We start from the raw sequence: 20,485 nt of genomic DNA on the forward strand, positions 1-20,485 counted from the left end.
GTTTCTCTATTTTGGTTTAGAGTTTGATTGGAAAAATTCAGGAAAACATTCATGAGTTGCTACTTTATCTCTAACACTCTTCTTTCCCTGCCCCCCAATTCCATGTTCTGTGACTCAGAGACTATTTGGAGAGGACACCTGTTTTAAATGGACCCACAGGAAATACCTATGTTGTCTTTTCATAATCTGACCCTGCATCTGGTTGGCTGAAATGTGATCACGATGTAAAAAAAAAAAAAAGAATGCTGCCCACAGACTGAGCAACTTCACTGTGACAACATTTACTGGAAGGCAGAGGGAATCCAGTTTATAGTTATTTTCCTTCCATTAAGCCTTGCTATTGTACGGTAGGAAAAAATAAGTACAAGGGCAATACCAGGTTAACCCTCAAAAGACTAGTATTGAATTACACACCCGGGGTTTGCTTCCCAACTCCGACCGATTTGTTTTGAAGCTGAACGCCATCTCGAAGCAGAAACCATTATCTGACACTGCTTTCTCTACAACCTTTTATTTATAAACCTCTCGTCCAAAGGTTTATAAAGTTCATAGTCGGTCCTGTTGTATCATACATTGACACGCTATTTATAAACCTCCTGGGAAAAAGCACGGGGCAGGCCATCCGCTGGAACAGAATTCATAGGGGAATCTCACAGCGATTAACAGTGGTCTATCACTAAAAATCCAGTTGGGTTCAAAACTAAGTCACTCGGGAGCCACCGGCGCGCGGGTTCACACCCCACGGCCGGGCCTCCACCGTCCCTCCGCGCTGAGCACCCGCCTTGGCCAGCAGGACCCCCCCTCCGGCGCAGTCCCCGCGGCGGCGACGTCTGTCCACACTGGGGTCCCCTCCGTCAGGGCAGGTTTCCCGCCCTCCCGCCCGCTCTCTGCGGACCACGCTCCCTCTCCGGCCGGCAGAGGCCACCCGCCGCGGCCCCGGAGAGCGGCGCGCGCTTCCCGAGCCCTGGTCGCACTCGGAGGCCGCCCACCCACCCGTGGGACGCCTAGGGGGCGCCCGGGCCGGGTCTCCCGGGGCCCCTCGAACGCGGGAGCAGAATGACGGAGATGACGAAGGAGCTGACGCCACGCCGCCCGGCCGCGGCAGCAGCTAGTGTCCGCCGACGCCGCCCCGCCCGCGCAGGTCGCCGGGCGCTAGCGGTCGCCGGTCCCGCGGGGCGCGCCCGCCGCAGACCCCGCCCCGCTCCGCCCCGCCCCGCCCCGCCCCGCGGCGGGCCGCTCCAGGGTTCCCCCGGCACCCGCCCCCGCGCGCCCTGCGCTCCCGCCCTTCCTCGTCGCCGCCCAGCCTGCCAGGCCTTTTGCGAACATGGCGCTTGTCCCGTGCCAGGTGCTGCGGGTGGCGATCCTGCTGTCCTACTGTTCTATCCTGTGCAACTACAAGGCCATCGAAATGCCCTCGCATCAGACCTACGGCGGGAGCTGGAAATTCCTGACGTTCATTGATCTGGTAAGGCCTTCCGCTCCCCTCCCCCGTCCGCCCTGCACCCCGAGTTCGTGTGTGTGCGTGCGTGGGTGCGCCGGCACCTGCGCGCGCCTCCAGCCTCCACCCGTGTCCTCGCCTCTCCCCCAGTGATTGCGTCTAAAGGCCTGGCTGCCCCCCGCAGCAGCACCTCTGAACCACCCGTTACCTGGTAGCTGGGGCACGAATGGAGGTGGGCACAGCCAGGTGGTGGGGCTGTTTGGAGGGGAACCCAGACCAGCTTCTAAGAGGTGACACGGAAAGAGTCTCAACAAATGGATCAGACGACCTTGGTCATGAGTGGCCTCAGACCCATTCGCCCTCAGCGTGCTTCCCAGAGCACCCACCGTGGGATCAAGTTGCAGCAACAGAAGGAAACCTGGGTATTGTTGAATTACTTGGAGCTTCCTCAGAGAGAACCAAAATCCTCATAAAGAAGAGAAAGCGCCTAATAAAGTTGTCTTCTTTGCATCTGGTTTCTTACCCATTGTCAGTAATTTACTTCTAACCTTTCTCCCAGAAACATTAGGAGAGAGGCTTTCAAAATGCATTACCAGTAGGACTTTACACTCCTTATCTTTCCCCCTAAAGTCTGCAGTGGTTTGCATAAACAGTTCTGATGACACAACAGCATAACCTTGGCAGCTGCACTTGGTTTTGGGTTTTTTTGTTTTTTTGTTTTGGTTGTTTTTATTTTTTTGAAATAAAGCTTATCCACTTCTGCAACTGAAAAGGCCAGAGCATCAGAACATGAGCATAAGGCCCAATAATGACACGGGGTGAAATCTAGGAGTTTATGGGTGAAAGGTGACTAATTTAGGCTGTGTGGCTACACTAAACAATGACCAAATATGGGTAGAGGGTTAGAACAAATCAAGGAGTTCCAAAGACTAGAGAAAATGTAGAAGCAATTCCTAGGATGCCAGAACTGCCCATCCAAGATTATCTATGAGATTGGCTGCACAAGCAAGATTATAATCTTTAATTGTTGACCCTCCGTTTTGATGGAGAGAATGTGATACGTGTTCTAAGATATTTCCAAAGGCTTAGGATCCCTCAAAGAAATGCAGTTGAGGGCTTTTTGTTTAGAAATACCGTTTTATATTTGTTTCACTTTCCAAAAAGAATTTAAGTATCTTTTCGCAGCAGTTTCCAAACTATGCACATGCCCTTGGGCAACAAGACTTCTCAGGGCATAGAGTGTTTCAATGGTTTCAGTTTTCAGATCCTCGACTTCCATCTTTTTCTTGAAACTGATCTGCCTCTGAGCATGGATAATGTCTGCTAGTTCTTCTTTCTTCCTCATTCATGCAAGAGATGAGCACATGACAAGGCTCTGTGCTGAATTTCTGGGTTCCTTTTAGCATTCTGAATATGGATTGTCACCAAGACTCTCTTCACATTTGATTGAAAAACGAAGTCAGACTTGTTTGGACAGAAAGTTTTATTGGGTTGATTGGCTTGTCAATGAGGATTGGCTATGCCAATTATGTTATAGAGCAGACATTTTCCGTAGATTGAATGAGTGAAATCTGCAGCCCTGAGGTTCTGATAAATATGTATCAGAGCATTCAAAATCATGTTCCTTTTTCAAGTGTTTAAACTTACGTTAAAAATGTTTAGATGTTATTTAAAAATATGTGCATAGATTTTCGGAATTCTTTTAGGGGCTGCGTGAATAAAATTCCTCTTGGATCACTACCTTATCGCATTCCTTAGTAAGATCGCACTAAGAGCTGGCCCACTCGTGTGTTGCCAGGGAGCGGTGATGAGTTGAAATACTGATGGGGACCCTACCAGGGCCATGGAAACTATGAACAGTTCTCAGAAGTACCTTTGCATTAAGAACAGTTTGGGGAGGTAAGGAAGGGGGTCAGCAGGTGAGGGGGGTAAAATTTGAGAGTATCAGCCCGTGAGAGAGGACACCTTCTCATGCTGGCATTGCTTACGTGTGTTACAAAATAAGGCTCTCAGGAAACAGTATACCTTTCACAACCTTTCTGTGACATGATACCAGAGTAGAGCCAATTTGGCTGTACTTGAACTGCCCTGCAATTTGTACTTGAGCGTTTGATGATTGGACATGCCTGTTTTCAATATATAATCACCACAAACATACTCTTACCTACTAGAATTCTGGCAATGAGTTCAAATTTGGTTCTGTTTGTTTCATATTTAGATTCAGTTTGTATAGTGCCTTCAAGCCAGTTGTTCAGACTTTTTACTTTCTGTGACTTCTGATTGAGATAGAATAATTATCTTTAATCAAGAGTTCCTGGGGCGCCTGGGTGGCGCAGTCCGTTAAGCGTCCGACTTCAGCTCTGGTCATGATCTCACGGTTTGTGAGTTCGAGCTCTGACAGCACAGAGCCTGGAGCCTGCTTTGGATTCAGTGTCTCCCTCTCTCTCTGTGCCCCTCCCCCCCCCCCTCTCTCAAAAATAAAGATAAAAAAAATTAAAAAAAAAAGAGTTCCTGTGAGGAAGTATGTCTAGAATATATTCATAAAAACATTGATGCAAAGTATTATTTTTTTAATTATTAGAGACTTAGTGTCTTCAGAGTTTAAGCACGGTACGCTGTTGAAACAGACAAACTGTCAGTCCTTAGTAATGGCATGAAGAGATCAGGCTACTCTAATTTACCCATTTGACTTTTCATTTTTTTGCATGTTTAAAACAAACTATAGGAGCACCTGGGTGGCTCAGTTGGTTGGGCGTCCGACTTCAGCCCAGGTCACGATCCCGTGCTTCGTGGGTTTTAGCCCCATGTTGGGCTCTGTGCTGATGGCTCAGAGCCTGGAGCCTGCTTCAGATTCTATATCTTCCTCTCTCTCTGCCCCTCTCCCACTCTGTCTCTCTGTCTCCCCAAAATAAATAACCATTAAAAAAAGTTTTTTTTTAAAACAAACTATAAACTTTATTACTCTAGGGCCTTGGACAATTTTAATGATTCTAAACTCATTAGAGCAATTTTGGAGGCGAGATTCGCTTCTAAAACTTTAACGAGAAGGCCCTTTTTCTAACCAACTTGGATTGCAGAGCAAATGTTATCCTGGTGGCCACAGTCTGATTCTATGTTCCACAGCATCAGTTTACTAGAATGTAAGTCAGGAAGGACTCTCAGGCTGCATGTATCCGGAAGCAGATAACCGGTTATGTGGTATTGGCCATTCCAGCTATATCCCTATCTTCCTTTGAGTGTTAGAGTCATCCCAGTAGAATCAGAGCTCATGCTTGAAAACAAGCACAAGTTACTGCAATCAGTAATCCTACAGTGTTCTTCCCCAAGAACTTCTTTTCCTAGCGTTGAAAAACTATAAGAGAACTAGAGTGTTTCAGAAATTCAAGTCAGTAAATAGAAATGGAATACTGGCTTGGTGTGGCAGGCAGACTAATGAGTCCTCCATGATGTCCACATCTTCATCCCTAGAACCCATGGGTATGTTCGGTTACACGGCAAAGGGAAATTAAGGTTGCTAGTTGGCTGACATCAAAATAGGGAGGCTATCCCAGATTATCCATGTGATCCAGTGTAATCACAAAGGTTCTTAAAATGGAAGGAGGCAGAAGGGAAGAATCAGTTGGAAGAAGATGTGTCTGTGGAAGAGAGTCACAGAGAGACGCAACACTGCTGGGTTGGAAGGTGGAGGAAGGGGCCAAGAGCCAAGAAATGTGGGAGGTGTCTAGAAGCTGAAGACAGCAAGGAAATAAATTCTTCTCTAGAGCCTTGAGAAGAAACACAGTCCTGCTGACACCTTGATTTTTAGTCCAGTGAGACCCACTTTTGGACTTCTGACCTCCAGAACTATAAAATAATAAATTTGTGCTGTTCATGTCACTAAAATTATGGTAATTTGTTACAGCAGCAACAGAAAACTAGTACACTTGGCTTTAAATCCTCTGACCCAGAAAAAAACTTAAATGCTATTGTACTTATACAGTGACTCAACTAGTTCTTTATGTGTATTAGGTAACTGGTTAATTTTAGCTTTAACCAAAATACAGATTTTTGCCTACTGCATCTGATATGAAACTAACAACAGGCACTATGAGAGTCTATAAAAACTGAACAAGATTGGAAAAACTAGGTCTTTTCTTCTCTGTGACGTTATGCAACATCTCATGCCAGGAGCACGAACACTCTCTGAACTGGAAATGAGCTAGAAAGAAAGAAAATTGAAATGAACCAATGTTTAAGTATTTCCTTAACCAGCATCACAGCTGATTAATTTTCTTGAAATGATGCAGATTTATTCACTTACTGGAGGATTAAAGGATAATTCTCCAAGTTATACAGGAATTGCTCCCAAAGATGGTAAAAATGAAGAATTAGAATACAACCAGAATAAATAAATTAAAAGAAAAAGGCAATTGTATGTTGAGGCTTCAAAGTAGTGGTGGAGTATAATAAACATTTGTAAACATAAACATTTGAATAAATGGAAACTTTCCAAATATCCAATGAGTTTTCCTGTCCTATTTCCTCCTAGAACATTGAGAGTAATAGGGATTTTTGAAACGTATCAACCAAAATTTTATTCAGATGTATATGGTAGAATGTATAACACACGAGTCAGAATCAACTTCTTTGAAAAACATGAACTGGACATTTGTTATATAAAAAGTTAATACTGATCTTGAATATGTGACATTTTGCTTTAAAAAAATTTTTTTAATGTTTATTTTCGAGACACAGAGAGAGACAGTGCAAGGGGTGGAGGGTCAGAGAGAGGGGGAGACACAGAATCCAAAGCAGGCTCCAGGCTCTGAGCTGTCAGCACAGAACCTGACTTGGGGCTCACACTTACGAACCGCGAGGTCAGGACCTGAGCCCAAGTCGGTCGCTCAACTGACTGAGCCACCCAGGTGGCCCGAGACATTTTGATTTTTAAAGACTGACACAGAAATAGGCTATTCCATTTGCTCTGATTTGTAGTGTTCACCGTTTTGAGGGTTCTAGTTTCTTAGGGTTCCATTGTATTCATTGTTTCTCTTGTGCTGACTTTTCGTTCATGCATTACCAGGACATTTGTTTAGACCCGGCCTCCCCAAAGTGTGGTCTGAGGACCAGCAGGAATGATCTTACCTGGGAGCCCATTAGAAATGTGGAACTTCAGGCTCCACTCCCAACCTTCTGAATAGAATCCAACGTTTGTTTTGTTTTGTTTTGTCTTCTTTTGTTTTTTTAAGTAGGCTGAACGCCCAGCGCAGAGCCCAGTGCGGGGCTTGAGATAGCAAGACCTGAGCTGAGATCAACTGTTCAGAGGCTTAACTGACTGAGCCTCTCAGGCGCCCCTGAATATAAATAATCCAGACTTCTAATAAGACCATTACGTGACTCCTGTGCGTGTTCTAGCTTGATACATACTGCTCTAGGCCAAACTGTTTTTGTTTTGTGGTTTAACATGGAATAGCTTATAGGATGCAGCCTCAATATATTAGTTCTGCCTACTGTATTTAAAACATACTTAAACATAGTTCAGAACATATTTCAGGTGACTTTTATTGTGACATAATTAAAAACAGGATGTAAAAAAATTGCAACTTTAAAGTAAAAGAAAGGGACAAAATATGTATGTCTCAGACACCAGGGATGGGTTATTTATTGCAGTTGAAAAACAAATTTAGCTGATCTTCAGGGCAACCAAGGCAAAAAAGAATACAGTTTTGATCCTAGCATTGGATAAAAGAAGCGTAGCAATTTATCAGGAAAAATATAGTTCTTTCCAGGCGTTGGTTTTTCAAGGGTATTTCTCTCTCAGAGTGAGAGTAATTCTTGCTACTTTGCAAATTCAAGCAATTTCATGTAAAGGACATTGGGTATGGGGCACCTGGGTGGATCAGTCTGTTAAAGGAAGGACTTTGGCTCAGGTCATGATATCGTGACCCGTGAGTTTGGCCCATGTCCGGCTCTGTGCTGACAGCTCAGAGCCTGGAGCCTGCTTCGGATTCTGTCTTCCTCTCTGCTCCTCCTCCACTCCTGCTCTGTCTGTCTCTCTCTCTCAAAAATAAATAAACATTAAAAAACAACAAATTTTAAAGGACATTGGGCAGCATAGTGGATGGATAATGCCTTTGATTTTTAGCAGAATACATAGAAATATTTTTATAATTGATGTTTCTTATATCAAGATTTTATGAAAGCCAAAAACATGGTCTTATATTTTGACTGGGTAAAGGCATTTTTGTAGAGGTTTAAAGTAATATAATCTAGGTATTTATTTTTGTTATCTAAATCCTTATTGCAAAAGAATTTAAGAAAACCACAGAGGGAGCAGGATAAATAAGGGCTCAGATGTTGAAAAGCTTGGGGTGTTCAAAGAGCAGGAAATGGTCAAGAATACCTAGGGGATACATTTTTTTTGCGTTTAGACATGCTAAGAATTTTGGACATTAAAAACTAAAAATAAATTGCATAAGTATACTAATGCATTTAAGTTTGTCTTATATTTACTTATGTACTTAAAATATTCTTGACTCTAGTTCATGGCTTAATTTTAAATAGGAAATAAAATATCTTGAGAAGAGATTCTGTGTATCATTATGTAACTATGGTACTTAGTTTTGCCAGTCAAAACCACAAGTGCCATGTAAAGGCCAGTAGTTCATTGAGTACTCAGTGAACAAAATTAGGTGGGGTTTTGTTTGTTTGTTTGTTGTGTTTTCTTTGGATAGTACACAAAGAGGGTGAGACAGCACTTTTTTTTTTTCAGTAGAATTGGACTTGACCCTAAAATGTGCCCATAAATTTTAAGGAAATCATGCTTTTTCCTAACCTGGGGGAAGAATTGTGAGTATAATGCTTCACACAGAATCCACTTCACCCTCTTTGAAAAATGTTTCTTTTGGATTAGACATAAAATAGGGGCCTGGTTTTGTCAGAGTGGGGGAAATAGTTGATGATATAATCACCCATTCCCCTTTCTTAGTTGCAAATGTTATTGAAATTACAGAAAGTCATCTGACCACTAGTTGAGGTCACTTTTTTCCCTGTCCCCGCCATCCTTCATGTCTGGTATAACATTTAGCAAAATTGGTAGCTGCTCTTGAGGGTTTTCATTTGTTTCTCTGCGTTGCCCTGAAATGTCATACGTTTCTGTGGAAGTGTGAACAATAGTACAATTTTCCATATTGAATCAGATGTTCCTGTGATCCAAGCATATTTGGAAAAACCTTACTGCTTCAGTAACAACATAGCTTTCTTTTGTGTCTGGCAGTCTGTAGCTAGGCAGTTAAAGGGCACACTTCTCACCTGCAGAGTAGTCGTGCCCCAGTCTGGTGAGCAGGGAGCTCTCTTTGAATGTGAAAGGCCCCTTGATCAGGTCCATTGTGGAGTGGAATGTAGCTTTGATAAGCTTGATCAAGATATGCTAATCAAGAATAACCAGAGAAATTGCTTGAATTTGCAAAGTAGCAAGAATTACTCTCATTCTCAATCTTGAGAAAATGGATGTGTTCATTACAGTGCTTTAGAAGCCTGGGATTCTAAAAAGTCAGACAATGATCTAGCCCCTTTGTACTGACTTATACTTAGACCTGTCAGACTGGGTTATAATTTAAAATTTTGATATCAGGGGCGCCTGGGTGGCTCAGTCGGTTAAGCGTCTGACTTCGGCTCGGATTATGATCTCATGGTCCATGAGTTCAAGCCTCACGTTGGGCTCTGTGCTGACAGCTCAGAGCCTGGAGCCTGCTTCGGATTCTGTGTCTCCCTCTCTCTGACCCTCCCCCTGTTCATGCTCTGTCTCTCTCTGTCTCAAAAATAAATGAACGTTAAAAAAATATATATCCCTTTAAAAAAATTTAAAAAAATAAAATTTTGATATCAAAAATAATATGTAGACAGGGCACCTGGCTGGCTCAGTCGGTTAAGCATCTGACTTCTGCTCAGCTCATGATCTCGCAGTTTGTGAGTTCGAGCCCGGTGTCGGGCTCTGTGCTGACAGCTCAGAGCCTGGAACCTGCTTCACTTTCTGTGTCTCCCTCTCTCTCTGCCCCTCTCCCGCTTGTGCTCTGTCTCTCTCTGTCTCTCAAAAATAAATAAACATTAAAAAAAATTTTTTATACGTAAAATTAAATAAAATTAACATACACCAAATTTCACTTTTTGGTGTACGGTTCAGTGATTTTTGACAGATGCATAGAGTCATGTAGCCATGATCACATAAAAATATCATTTTATGCTGACTCCTTATAGTCAAATCCTTCCCTGGGACCACAGATTTGTTCTCTATTCCTATAGTTTTGCCTTTCTAGAAAAATATATAAGGCATACCATATGTAGTTTTTGAGTCTGGCTCTTTTCATTTAGCATAATGCATTTCAGATTCCTCCACGTTGTATACAATAATAGTTTGTTCCATTTTATTGCTGAGTAGTATTCCATGGCGTTGATGTACCATTTTGTTGATTATTCATAAGTTAGAGTAGTTTGAGTTTTTTCTAGTTTGAGGTGATTATGAAAAAAGCTGCTATAAACATTTACATACAAGTTTTTATATGAACATGAGTTTCCATTTTGGAGGGTAGTGGAATTGGTTGGTTATACGGCAAATATATGTTTGACTTGATAAGAGACCACCAGCCTGTTTTCCAGAATGGAGGCGCCGTGTTGCATTGCCATTAGCGATGCTTGAGAGTTCCAGTTGCTCTGTGTCCTCATCAGTGTGTGGTATTGTCAGTCTTTCTTCTAGTGTAATGATTCCTACGGATGTGTCGTCATATCTCATTGTAGTTTTAATTTGAGTTTCCTTCGTGCCTAATGATGTTAAGCATCTTTTACTGCGCATTGTTTGTCATATGTGTATCGTCTTTGAAATGTCCGTTCAAATCTTTTGCTCATTAACAAAATAGATTGTTTTCTTATTGTTAGAATTTGAGAGCGTTTGTGTTTGCCAGATAACAGTTCTCTGCCAAATACGTGATTTGTAAATTTTTTTTCCTGGGGTATCTTTGCATTTTATTAGCAGTGCCTTTTGCAGAGCCGAAGTTTATCCTTTTGATGACATCCAGTTAAGTACGTTTTTTTCTTTTATGAAACATACTTTTGATGTTTATTTAAGAACTCTTTACCTAACCCAAGCTCACAAAGAGTTTCTCCTCTAATTCTGTCTAGAAGTTGTATAGTTTTAGATTCTACATTTAGGCCTATGATCTATTTTGACTTTGTTTTTTGGGTATGGTGTGAGGTAAATGTTGAGTTTCCCCCCCCCCCCACCTTGTTTTTTGCATATGGATGTACCATTGTTCCAGGACCGTTTCTTGAAAAGGCTGTCCTTTCATTTTTGTCCAAAATCAATTTGACTTCATTGTAGGTCTGTTTCTGCTGTACATGTTTCTCTGTTCACAAGAACCACACTGTGTTCATTACTGCAGCTTTACTCTAATGAGTCTTCAAAGCAGGTAGTGGGGGTCTCCCAACTTTCTTCTTTTTCAAGATTTGTTGAGGCTAGTCTAATTACTTTGTAGAACACCCTTGTCAGTATCTATAAATAATCCTGCTGGGAGTTTTTGAGAGAGATTCATTGAATCTGTAGAACAATTTAAAGAAAATTGACATCTTAACAATATTTACTCATCCAATTCATGCACATAACATACTTCTCCATTTATTGAGATCTTCAGTTTCTTTCATTGGAGTTTAGTAGTTCTCAGCCTATGGCTCCTACACATATTTTATTAGATTTATACCTATGTGTTTTATTTTTATTAGTACTATTATAAACGGTACTTGAAAAATTATTCTTTTATCAAATGTTTTCAAGTATAATTAATGTACGGTATTATATTAGTCTCAGGTGTACCATATAATGATTCAACAACTCAATTCGTTTCTTAGTGCTCATCAAGGTAAGTGTACTCTTGGTCCACTTTATCTGTTTTCCCCATCCCCCCCCCCCACCTCCCCCTTGGAAACTACCAGTTCTCTATATTTAAGAGTATGTTTTTTTGTCTCTTTTTTTCTTAGTTTGTTCATCTGTTTCTCAAATTCCACATATGAGTAAAAGCATATGGTATTTGTCTTTCTCTGACTGTCTTACTTCACTTAGCATGATACTCTCTAGGCCCATCCATGTTGTTGGAAATGGCAAGTAAATCTTTTATATTTAAATGACATTTTTATTGAGACAGTTGTAGATTCGTATCAGTTGTAAGATACAACACAGAGAGATTAGTGTAGGCTTTACTCAGTTTCCCCCTGTAGTGATGTCTTGTACAACTTTAGTATGTCACAACCAGGATATTGACATTTAAACAGTCAAAATATGAAACAGTTCCCTTACCACAAGGACCCCTCATGTAACCTTTTTATGGATGCATGCACCTTCTTCCTCTACCTCATCCCTGCCCCCTGGCAACCATTAATTTATTTTCCATTTCTATGACTTGGTCATTTCAAGAATCTTATATAAATGAATTGATATACACATAACTTCTTAGAATTGGCTTTTTTCACTCAGAATAATTCTCTGGAGATTCACCCAAGTTGTTATATGTGTCAATAGTTTGTTCCTTTTTATTGCTGAGTAGTATTTCATGGTATGAATGTACCACAGTTCAGTCACCCATTAAAGGACATCTGGATTGTTCCAAGTTTTGAGCTATTGTGAATAAAACTGCTATGAACCTTCATGCACAGGTTTTCGTGTGAACATAAGTTTTCCTTTCTGTGGCAGAAAAATTAAGAAGGCAATTGCCAGGTTGTGTGGCATTTGCAGACTTAGTTTATTATTATTATTATTATTTCATTTGATTTATTTTGTTTTTCATTTTTACATATTTTATGTAAATTCTTTTTTTAATTTCGCAAACTTCGTTTTAAAAGAAACTTCCCAGGACAACAGAGTGGCTGTACCATTTTTCATTTCCACCAGCAATGTGTGAGCAATGCAGTTTCTCCTCATTCTTGCCAGTTAGTTGATGTTATTTGTCATTTTAGCCATTTGACTGGTGTGTAGTGGGATCTCATTGTGGTTATAATTTGCATTTCTCAAGTGGCTAATAATATTGCACATATTTTCATGTGCTTGCTTGCCATGTGTATATTCTCCTCAGTGAAACATAGTATTGTTTTGTTTATTGTTAATATATAGTATATAGAGATGCTAAATTCACTTATTCATTCTGAGAACTTTGCCATAGATTCCATGGGATTTTCTTTTTTTATATATATAGTCATGTCATCTACTAATAGAGACAGTTTTTTTTCCCCCAATCTTCATGGCTTTTATTTCTTTTGCATGTGTTATTGCATTGGTTAAGACTTCTAGTACAATACTGGACAGAAGTTGTGAGAGTGGATATCCTTGCCTTATTTCTTTTTCAGGAGTAAAACTCTTTTGCAGTTAATTATGATGTTAGCTATAAATCGTGTTGCAAATAGTCTATCAATTTGAATATCTTCCCTTCTTTTCCTAGTTTGCTGAGAGTTACCTTTTTCAGCTCTTCTCTCTCCATGATTTCTCCCATACTTTTCAATTCTCAGATGCTCCTTTTCTTGGTTCCTCTGGCCAGAAAATGGAATGCTTTCAGAATTTTAGCCTCCCATACTGTCATGTTGTCCTACACAATTGTGGCTGCCTTCACAGGGGTGCAGCAAGAGAAGAAAACCCATAACCCTCCAATACTCTCTGTACACGAGGGCTTCCTTTTTCCCAATTCCTCTGGCTGGAGAGATGGGTTTTGCACTGTGCTATTGCCAGTGTAGCTCTGTAGCTGAGAGGAAAATAAAAGAGGGAAAAGTAGAGGGTGGGGAAAGGTCTCCCTCATGATCTCTAAAATGTGGGAATCTTTTCCTCAGTCTTCTGGCTATTTTTCCTAGAATTTGTGCTGTCAGTGTTAGCTGCATGATCCCAAGACTCAGCTCACCCTCAGGTCAAATTTAGGGAAGAAAGGAAAAATAAAATCCACCAACCTCACCCCTTATGCATCCTTATTCAAGTTTTTACATTAGTTCCCAATCCATCTGCTATGTGTACTTATCAACATCCTCAGGTAGTTGATTTTTGTGGGTTTTTTTTCAGGGTTATTAGTTGTAATTAGTGAGAATGATAGTCTATAGTCAGTTTTCTCCATCTTGGCTGGCACCAGAAGTAGCTTACATATAATGTTAATTCCTGTTTTTTCCCGCTTAGCATATTGTGTAAACATTTGCCTCTGCCATTATACATTCTTCCATAACCTCATTTTAATGACTGTATACTCCTTAATAGGGATGCTCATATTGATTGTCACGGGGAACAGATAAATCTTTACACACATTTGTGATTATTTTCTTCAGATAAATTCGTAGAGGCAGAATTATTATAGTAAAGTCTTCAAAAGATTATCTTCAATCAAGAGACGATCTTAAATCAATCCAAATACACACTGTCACATATTTGGAATACTTATGTCTCTATATTCTAGTTAACACTATGAATAGAAAACTACTTTCACTGATCACTCAAGATGCTTAAACTTAACAATTTTCTGTCCAGGAGATGCCCTGCAAATATTTCATTACATATCTCATAAGTATGAAAGATTAGCTGTCTTTGACTCTGTGTTTACAAAAACCAGTGCTATTAAGCACATTTAGTTTGGGCTCATACGTATTTGAGCCAAACATAAATCTTCAATTGCCTACAACAGCCTAATTAGGACAGAATTGACATGGATAAAGTGAGCAAGAATAATTTGCAGTGCACGATGATCATGGGTTTTCTTGTACATTCCATTCGTCTTGCATGAAAATTGTACTTTAGCTGAGTCAGGAATGATTGACTAGAGCCAATCTGAAAGGCTACATCAGGAGTCTGAAGAAAGTATGTTAGCTATAACATTACACGTCATTTTCTTTGTAATTATAGTGATACGTCTTTGCTATTTTTTTAAAGAGACGTATGAACATTAAGAATGCATGTAGAATGGGGAAATATCCTCTTCTAAAATATGAAAGCATGTGTTCTATGCAAGAACAGATCACTTCTATGATCTGTCAGAGAAGAAAGATGGCACATAAATTGGGCAATTTGAGTGAGTTTAATGAAGGAATGGTTTACAAGTGTGGACAGAGTAAATAGAGAAGTCATAAGATACAATACAAAACCTGCAGGCTAATAACAGGGGGGCAGGTTACCACTGCTAGACCTGAGCGGTGACTTTGGTGCTCATGCAGCATGCAGGGACCTTTCAGGAACTGAGTAAGTAAAACAAATACCCCGAGTTTCCTTTCCTTCCTCTGTCTGATTTCCTGACAGTATTCCTCATTGACTAAATCCTACAAAAAGTCAGAGGGTAAGAAAGCCTCTTCATGTAGTGCACAAAGATCTACCAAAGTGAATATAGGAAAAATTGTTGAACTTAAATCCCTGACTACAAATACATTAAGAAGTCCTTTGTTATTTTGCAGCTATTTGTATATGATGAAAGAACATTTATGTTTCACAAGTTATTTGTTTATAATTCAATAATATATAAAATGATAATGATAATGCTTAACATGTAACTTGTAGTAAAATATACTTTCAGTTTATTGGAGAATTATATACAACATGTTGTATACCTATTATATAGAGGCTTTATAGCATAAGACGTGAGCACTTAGGTTCAAGAATCAGACTGAATTTGAATCCCAGCCTTCCCATCTACCAGTGATCTGACTCTGGGTAAATTTATTATTCTCTAAGGCCTATTTTTTTATTTGCTAAATGGTAATAATGATAGTATCTCTCACAGAGAGGAGTGAGAATTAAATGAGGTAATTGCATAGCTTAATGCCTAGCATGTATCAGATACTTAATAGGTGTTATCTGTTATTATTATAATTGTTACATATATACCTATAATCAGGGACAAGAACCACAGTTTAAGAGAACCGTGGTCATTTTAAGATGGAAGTGATTACTTCTTTAAGTATAGTGTTCAGAAAGGATAGAGTTCAGTGATTAATTACGCAGACTCTTGAGTAAAACCTCTGCTTTGTGCCGTAGTTTCTTCATCTGAATATTAGGGATGACAGAAATATATGTGTGTGTATGTATATATATAGACATATATATATATAGATATAGATATATGGAAAGGATGAACATTCACAATAATTTTAAAAATTTAGAATTTATAGCCAGATTTATTCTCCAGAATCTGAGAGAATAGTCCATGAAAGCCAGGGCTCATAAAGTTGTTTTCAGATATGTAATTGATAACCCCTCATATCTGCTGGTCTAAAAGCTGAGATGATGGTTCTGTCAGGGATAAAGTATTTGGAAAGACTAATTTTTATCCATGAGGTAGATCTGGAAGGCAGTCAAAGTGTTGTCTGACTGGTTTCTATAAAACCCAGAAAACAAGAGGGCAGGAAGGAAGTTGGAAGAAGACTAATTGCATTGCACTCTGGGAGATGTCTTATACACAAAGTGTTGGCAGTTCCTGCTAATAAGAAGACACCTGTTGGTAGTAGTGTACTCTGGGATTTACAGTTTCTTTTTCATGTGCTCCCTTACTTCAGTGTGACAGAGAACCAACCTATGAATTGGAGGAAATGCCATCTCAATAGAGCAGAGGTTATCTACATGGAAGCTTAGGAAATACTATACAGACCTAGTAAGACCAAATATTTCCTAGCAGAGATAAACATCAATGAGTACATAAGAACAACTGTATGGTAAATAATCTTTGACAAAGCAGGAAAGAATATGCAATGGAAAAAAAGACAATCTCTTCAACAAATGGTGTTGGGAAAACTGGACCACTTTCTTACATCATACACAAAACTAAATTCAAAATGGATTAAAGACCTAAGTGTGAGACAGGAAACCACCAACATCCTAGAGGAGAACACAGGCAGTAACCTCTTTGACCTCGGCTGCAGCAACTTCTCACTCAACGTGTCTCCAGAGGCAAGGGAAACAAAAGCAAAATTGAACCACTGGGACTTCATCAAGATAAAAGGCTTCTGCACAGTGAAGGAAACAATCAGCAAAACTAAAAGGCAACCTATGGAATGGGAGAAGGTATTTGCAAATGACATATCTGATAAAGGGTTAGTGTCTAAGATCTATAAGGAACTTATCAAACTGAACACCCAAGAAACAAATAATCCAGTTAAGGAATGGGCAGAAGACATGAATAGATATTTATAATTAGTAAATAGACATAATAGATATTTATAATTAGTAACTGAAAGTACTAAGCTGAGCAGTGTTGCTTTTTGCTGCTTTCATTGCAGTTTACATGAAAGCATATAAATTGTTATGCCTAAACTAGGGCTAAATTATCTTTTCTCAACCATTAGTATGCTTTTATCATTGATCAGTCTAAAGGGCAATTCCAGCCTTCTTTAGGCCTATCTAGTATGAGAATGACTAAGATATTTTAAAGGCCTCATCCAATCAGACTGTCCCCCTCTTTGCTCTTAAGTTGCAATTTCAAATAACATAGAACTTTAAAAAAGAAGAAGAACTTTGTGTTATTGTCACTGTAGCCTTGATACCTCACAATGTGAATTTCCTTGGGTTAAGATTTCACTTATGTGTATGTGAACATACTGCTATGTTGATATGGTCAATCAATGCTACCTGACAGTAACTGATAAGCAATTTTCCTAGTGACTTCTCTGTCTTTGAAAAAGTAATTTCAAAAAAAGAATAAATATGCCTTTCAATCAAAACATGGATCTCGTGGCGCTTGGGTGGCTCAGTCCGTTAAGCTTCTAACTTTGACTCAGGTCATGATCTCATGGCTCGTGAGTTCGAGCCCCGCATCGGATCTGACAGCTCAGAGCCTGGAGCCTGGAGCCTGCTTTGGATTCTGTGTCTCCTCTCTCTTTCCCCCTCCCCTACTCATGCTCTGTCTCTCTTTCTTAAAAATAATAAACATTAAAAAAAATAAAAAAAAAACCATGGATCTCTATCAAACATAAGTTAGAAGTAAATAGGAGTGTATCATAGATACTATAAAATAATTGCAATTGCTTTGTTTCTACTTTATACTTGTACTGGAGGGCATCCTAGCATTATAATTTAGAATGAATTTCTTCTGATAATATTTAAACTTTTTCCATATATTAACACCAGTTAAAGTCATAATTTGACTCTAATAGACATATCTGAGCCAATTTCTGTTTGCCACAGAAAAGCCATTATGATGTGACCTAATTTAACATTTAAAAAATTGCCATTAGTGACCTTAGGCCCAAATAGAAAGGTAGCAGCATTGTACCAGAAGATCTAAATCATAAAAGAAAAGAGATTTTTTTCCTAGGAGAATGCCTGTCAGATGTACCCTTGCTCTTTGCTGAAACGGGGCCTGCTGTTATTTTGTAGTTGGGAGAATTTCTCAAATATTCTGCTGCAGTACCTTTCCCAGCCATTATATCCGCTCTTGTTTTTTTTTTTTTTAATTCTTGCATAACTTCTGTGGTCTGATATTATAAGCACACCCTTACAAATCATCAACTATGCTATCCCTTTTTGCCTTCAGTCTTATTTGTCTAGAATATGTGTAATTCGGGTTAAACCCAACCACTTGCCTATTCATGCTTGCACCTGAGCAGCTGAGCGTGATTAAAAAAATTCACGGAAGCATGATGTTTGATCCTGCTTGATATTTATGACCACAAATACGTAGTGGACCCTCAGCACTGCCCAACACCGTACTACATTTCCCTAGTCCTTTTAATCTCCTATTCTCACAGTGCCTCTTGTGCCTATTTTCTTTGTCCTGGAATCTTGGTCATTCCCTCCCTGATCCTCTCTCTTAGATCTCTTTCTCACTCCAAGAACAGACTTCATACTGGCTGGAGAGTGTAATGAACTTGTGGTTTGTTTCAATATGAAAGTCAAAGCAGTCAGAAGAACTACATTCTTGTGATCTCCCTTCATCTGAATCTGAATTCCAGTCCCCTTCTGTTACAATGGATGAACTGTTAGCACTTCCCAGGGCAACTCCTCCACCTGTACCTGGACTCCACAACCTCTTGCCTACTTGAGCATTCCCTTTCTGGAAGTCTGTCCTCTCTCCCCTACATTTTCCATTTTGAGTGCTTCATTTCCATCAATCTACAAACATACTGTGTTATCTCTCAACATAAGCAAAACAAAGTAAAATTTATCGTGGTCTTGACTCTTTTAGTGCCACCTTATTTCTCTTGTTCTGTTTTCAGCAAAGCTCCTTGAAAGAACTGTCTACACTTTTAGTTTCCACTTCCTCTTTTCGCATTCTTTCTTAAACCCATCCCGCTCTGCTGAAAAGTCTCTAATTTAGGTCATCAGTGGCCACCACGTTGCCAAATGTAATGGTCAATTCTGACTCTTCATTTAACTGAAGCTCTCAGGAATGCTTGATCCAGTCCTATACCTTCTCTTTCTTGAAACACTTTCTTAAAACTTGGTTTCAGGCAAACACACTCTCCTGACTTTCTTCCTACTTTTCTGGCTATTTCTTCTTAGTCTCCTTTGCTGGTTTCTCTTCCTTTTTTTAGCCTTTCAGTGTTGAATGCTCCAGAAATCAGTCCTAAACTCACTGTACAGTCTACATTCACTTCTTTGGGCTTCTGTACATTCACTGTACAGTCTACATTCACTTCTTTGGGCATCTTACCCACATTAAGGCTTTAAATACCTCCTATGGGAGGATGATCCTCCATATTTGTATCTTGAGTCCCAATCTCTCTGAGTTCCATATTCCTATACCTAACTTCCTGCTTTCTGTCTCTGCTTAGAGGATTAATATGCATTTCAAACTTAAGCTCAGAAACAATTTTTGGTTTCATCTCCCAAAACTATTTTACGTCATTGTTTTCTATCTCAGTAAATAGCACCATCATCCAGGACTATGATGTTGGACACATCCAGAGTGCATTATTTTTATGGGTTAATTGAATTTTTATTTGTATTTTCTGTGGATTTTCCCAAAGGATATCTCATTTATTCCAAATGGACCTGAAAATGTAAACAATTTGGCAACCATATCTGGCTCTTGAAATTTGCAACCTACCTGCACAGCTTCTATAGTGATTACATGATGAAAATGATCAACTAATATCCCTTTGTGTGAGAAATTGTGAAAATCAGAGAATAACTTTAATATTGGTCAAAGCACATAATGCCAAAAAAAAAATCTTTCAACCAGTTTTAAATGTTGGACAGATTTTAACAAAAGGTTTTTGATTAAAAAAATTTTTTTTTTATTTGGCATTTAGGGGAGTAACCACACATTTTTTTTATTTTGCCAAAGATGGCCATATTTGTTTTTAATTAAAAAAGTGGTAACTTTATGTAGGAAATTGAAAGAATTGGCCAAAAATACTATTGGAACTAATGATTATAGCAAGATTGCAGGATACACTTACTTTCCTATATACTAGTAAAGAACACATAGAATTTGAAATTAAAAACATAATACCATTTACATTAGGACCCCCAACACTGAAATGCTTAGGTATAAATCTAACATAATATGTACAAAATCTATATAGGAAAACTACGAAACTCTGATGGCTAGAACCAAAGAAGAACTGAATAAATGGAGAGATATTCTATATTTATGGATAGAAAGACTCAATATTGTCAAGATGTTAGTTCTTCCTCACTTGATCTGTAGATTCAATCTTATCCCAATCTGAATCCCAGCAAGTATTTTATTGAGTATCAACATACTGATTCTAAAGTTTGTATGGAGAGGGAGAAGACTCAGATTAGTCAACACAATACTGAAGGAGAACAAAGTTGGAGGACTGATACTACCTGACTTCAAGACTTAATGAAAGCTATCGTACTGCAGACAGTGTGGTATTGGAAAAAGAACAGCTAAATGGGTCAATGGAACAAAATATGAGAGACTACAAATAGACCCATGTAAATACAGACAACTGATCTTTGACAAAAAAGCAAAGATAGTCTTTGCTGGAGTTAGACATCCACATGCAAAAAATGAATCTAGACACAGACCTTACACCCTTCACAAAAATTAACTCAAAATGGATCACAGACCTAAATGTAAAATGCCAAACTATAAAACTCCTAGA

The 20,485-nt window shown here is 39.3% G+C and overlaps 1 protein-coding gene across 8 annotated transcripts in view; it reads left to right on the top strand.

Moving 5' to 3' along the window:
- Window positions 1–1,240: 1,240 nt before the first annotated feature.
- AIG1 (androgen induced 1) overlaps window positions 1,241–20,485 on the top strand; it is a 255,537-nt gene continuing 236,292 nt past the window's right edge. For 4 of the 8 annotated variants that reach the window (XM_047859698.1, XM_047859699.1, XM_047859702.1 and 1 more), the window contains exon 1: window positions 1,252–1,465. In XM_047859698.1, coding sequence (XP_047715654.1) covers window positions 1,325–1,465 — 141 coding nt within the window. In that variant the 5' untranslated portion in view covers window positions 1,252–1,324. Of the gene's footprint in view, window positions 1,466–1,588; window positions 1,949–20,485 lie in introns of those variants that run through there. The other 4 variants (XM_047859703.1, XM_047859695.1, XM_047859697.1 and 1 more) reach the window with 4 other exon arrangements.

This window comes from Prionailurus viverrinus, chromosome B2 (genome assembly GCF_022837055.1).
Source record: "Prionailurus viverrinus isolate Anna chromosome B2, UM_Priviv_1.0, whole genome shotgun sequence".
In the NCBI taxonomy this organism is placed as follows: domain Eukaryota; kingdom Metazoa; phylum Chordata; class Mammalia; order Carnivora; family Felidae; genus Prionailurus; species Prionailurus viverrinus.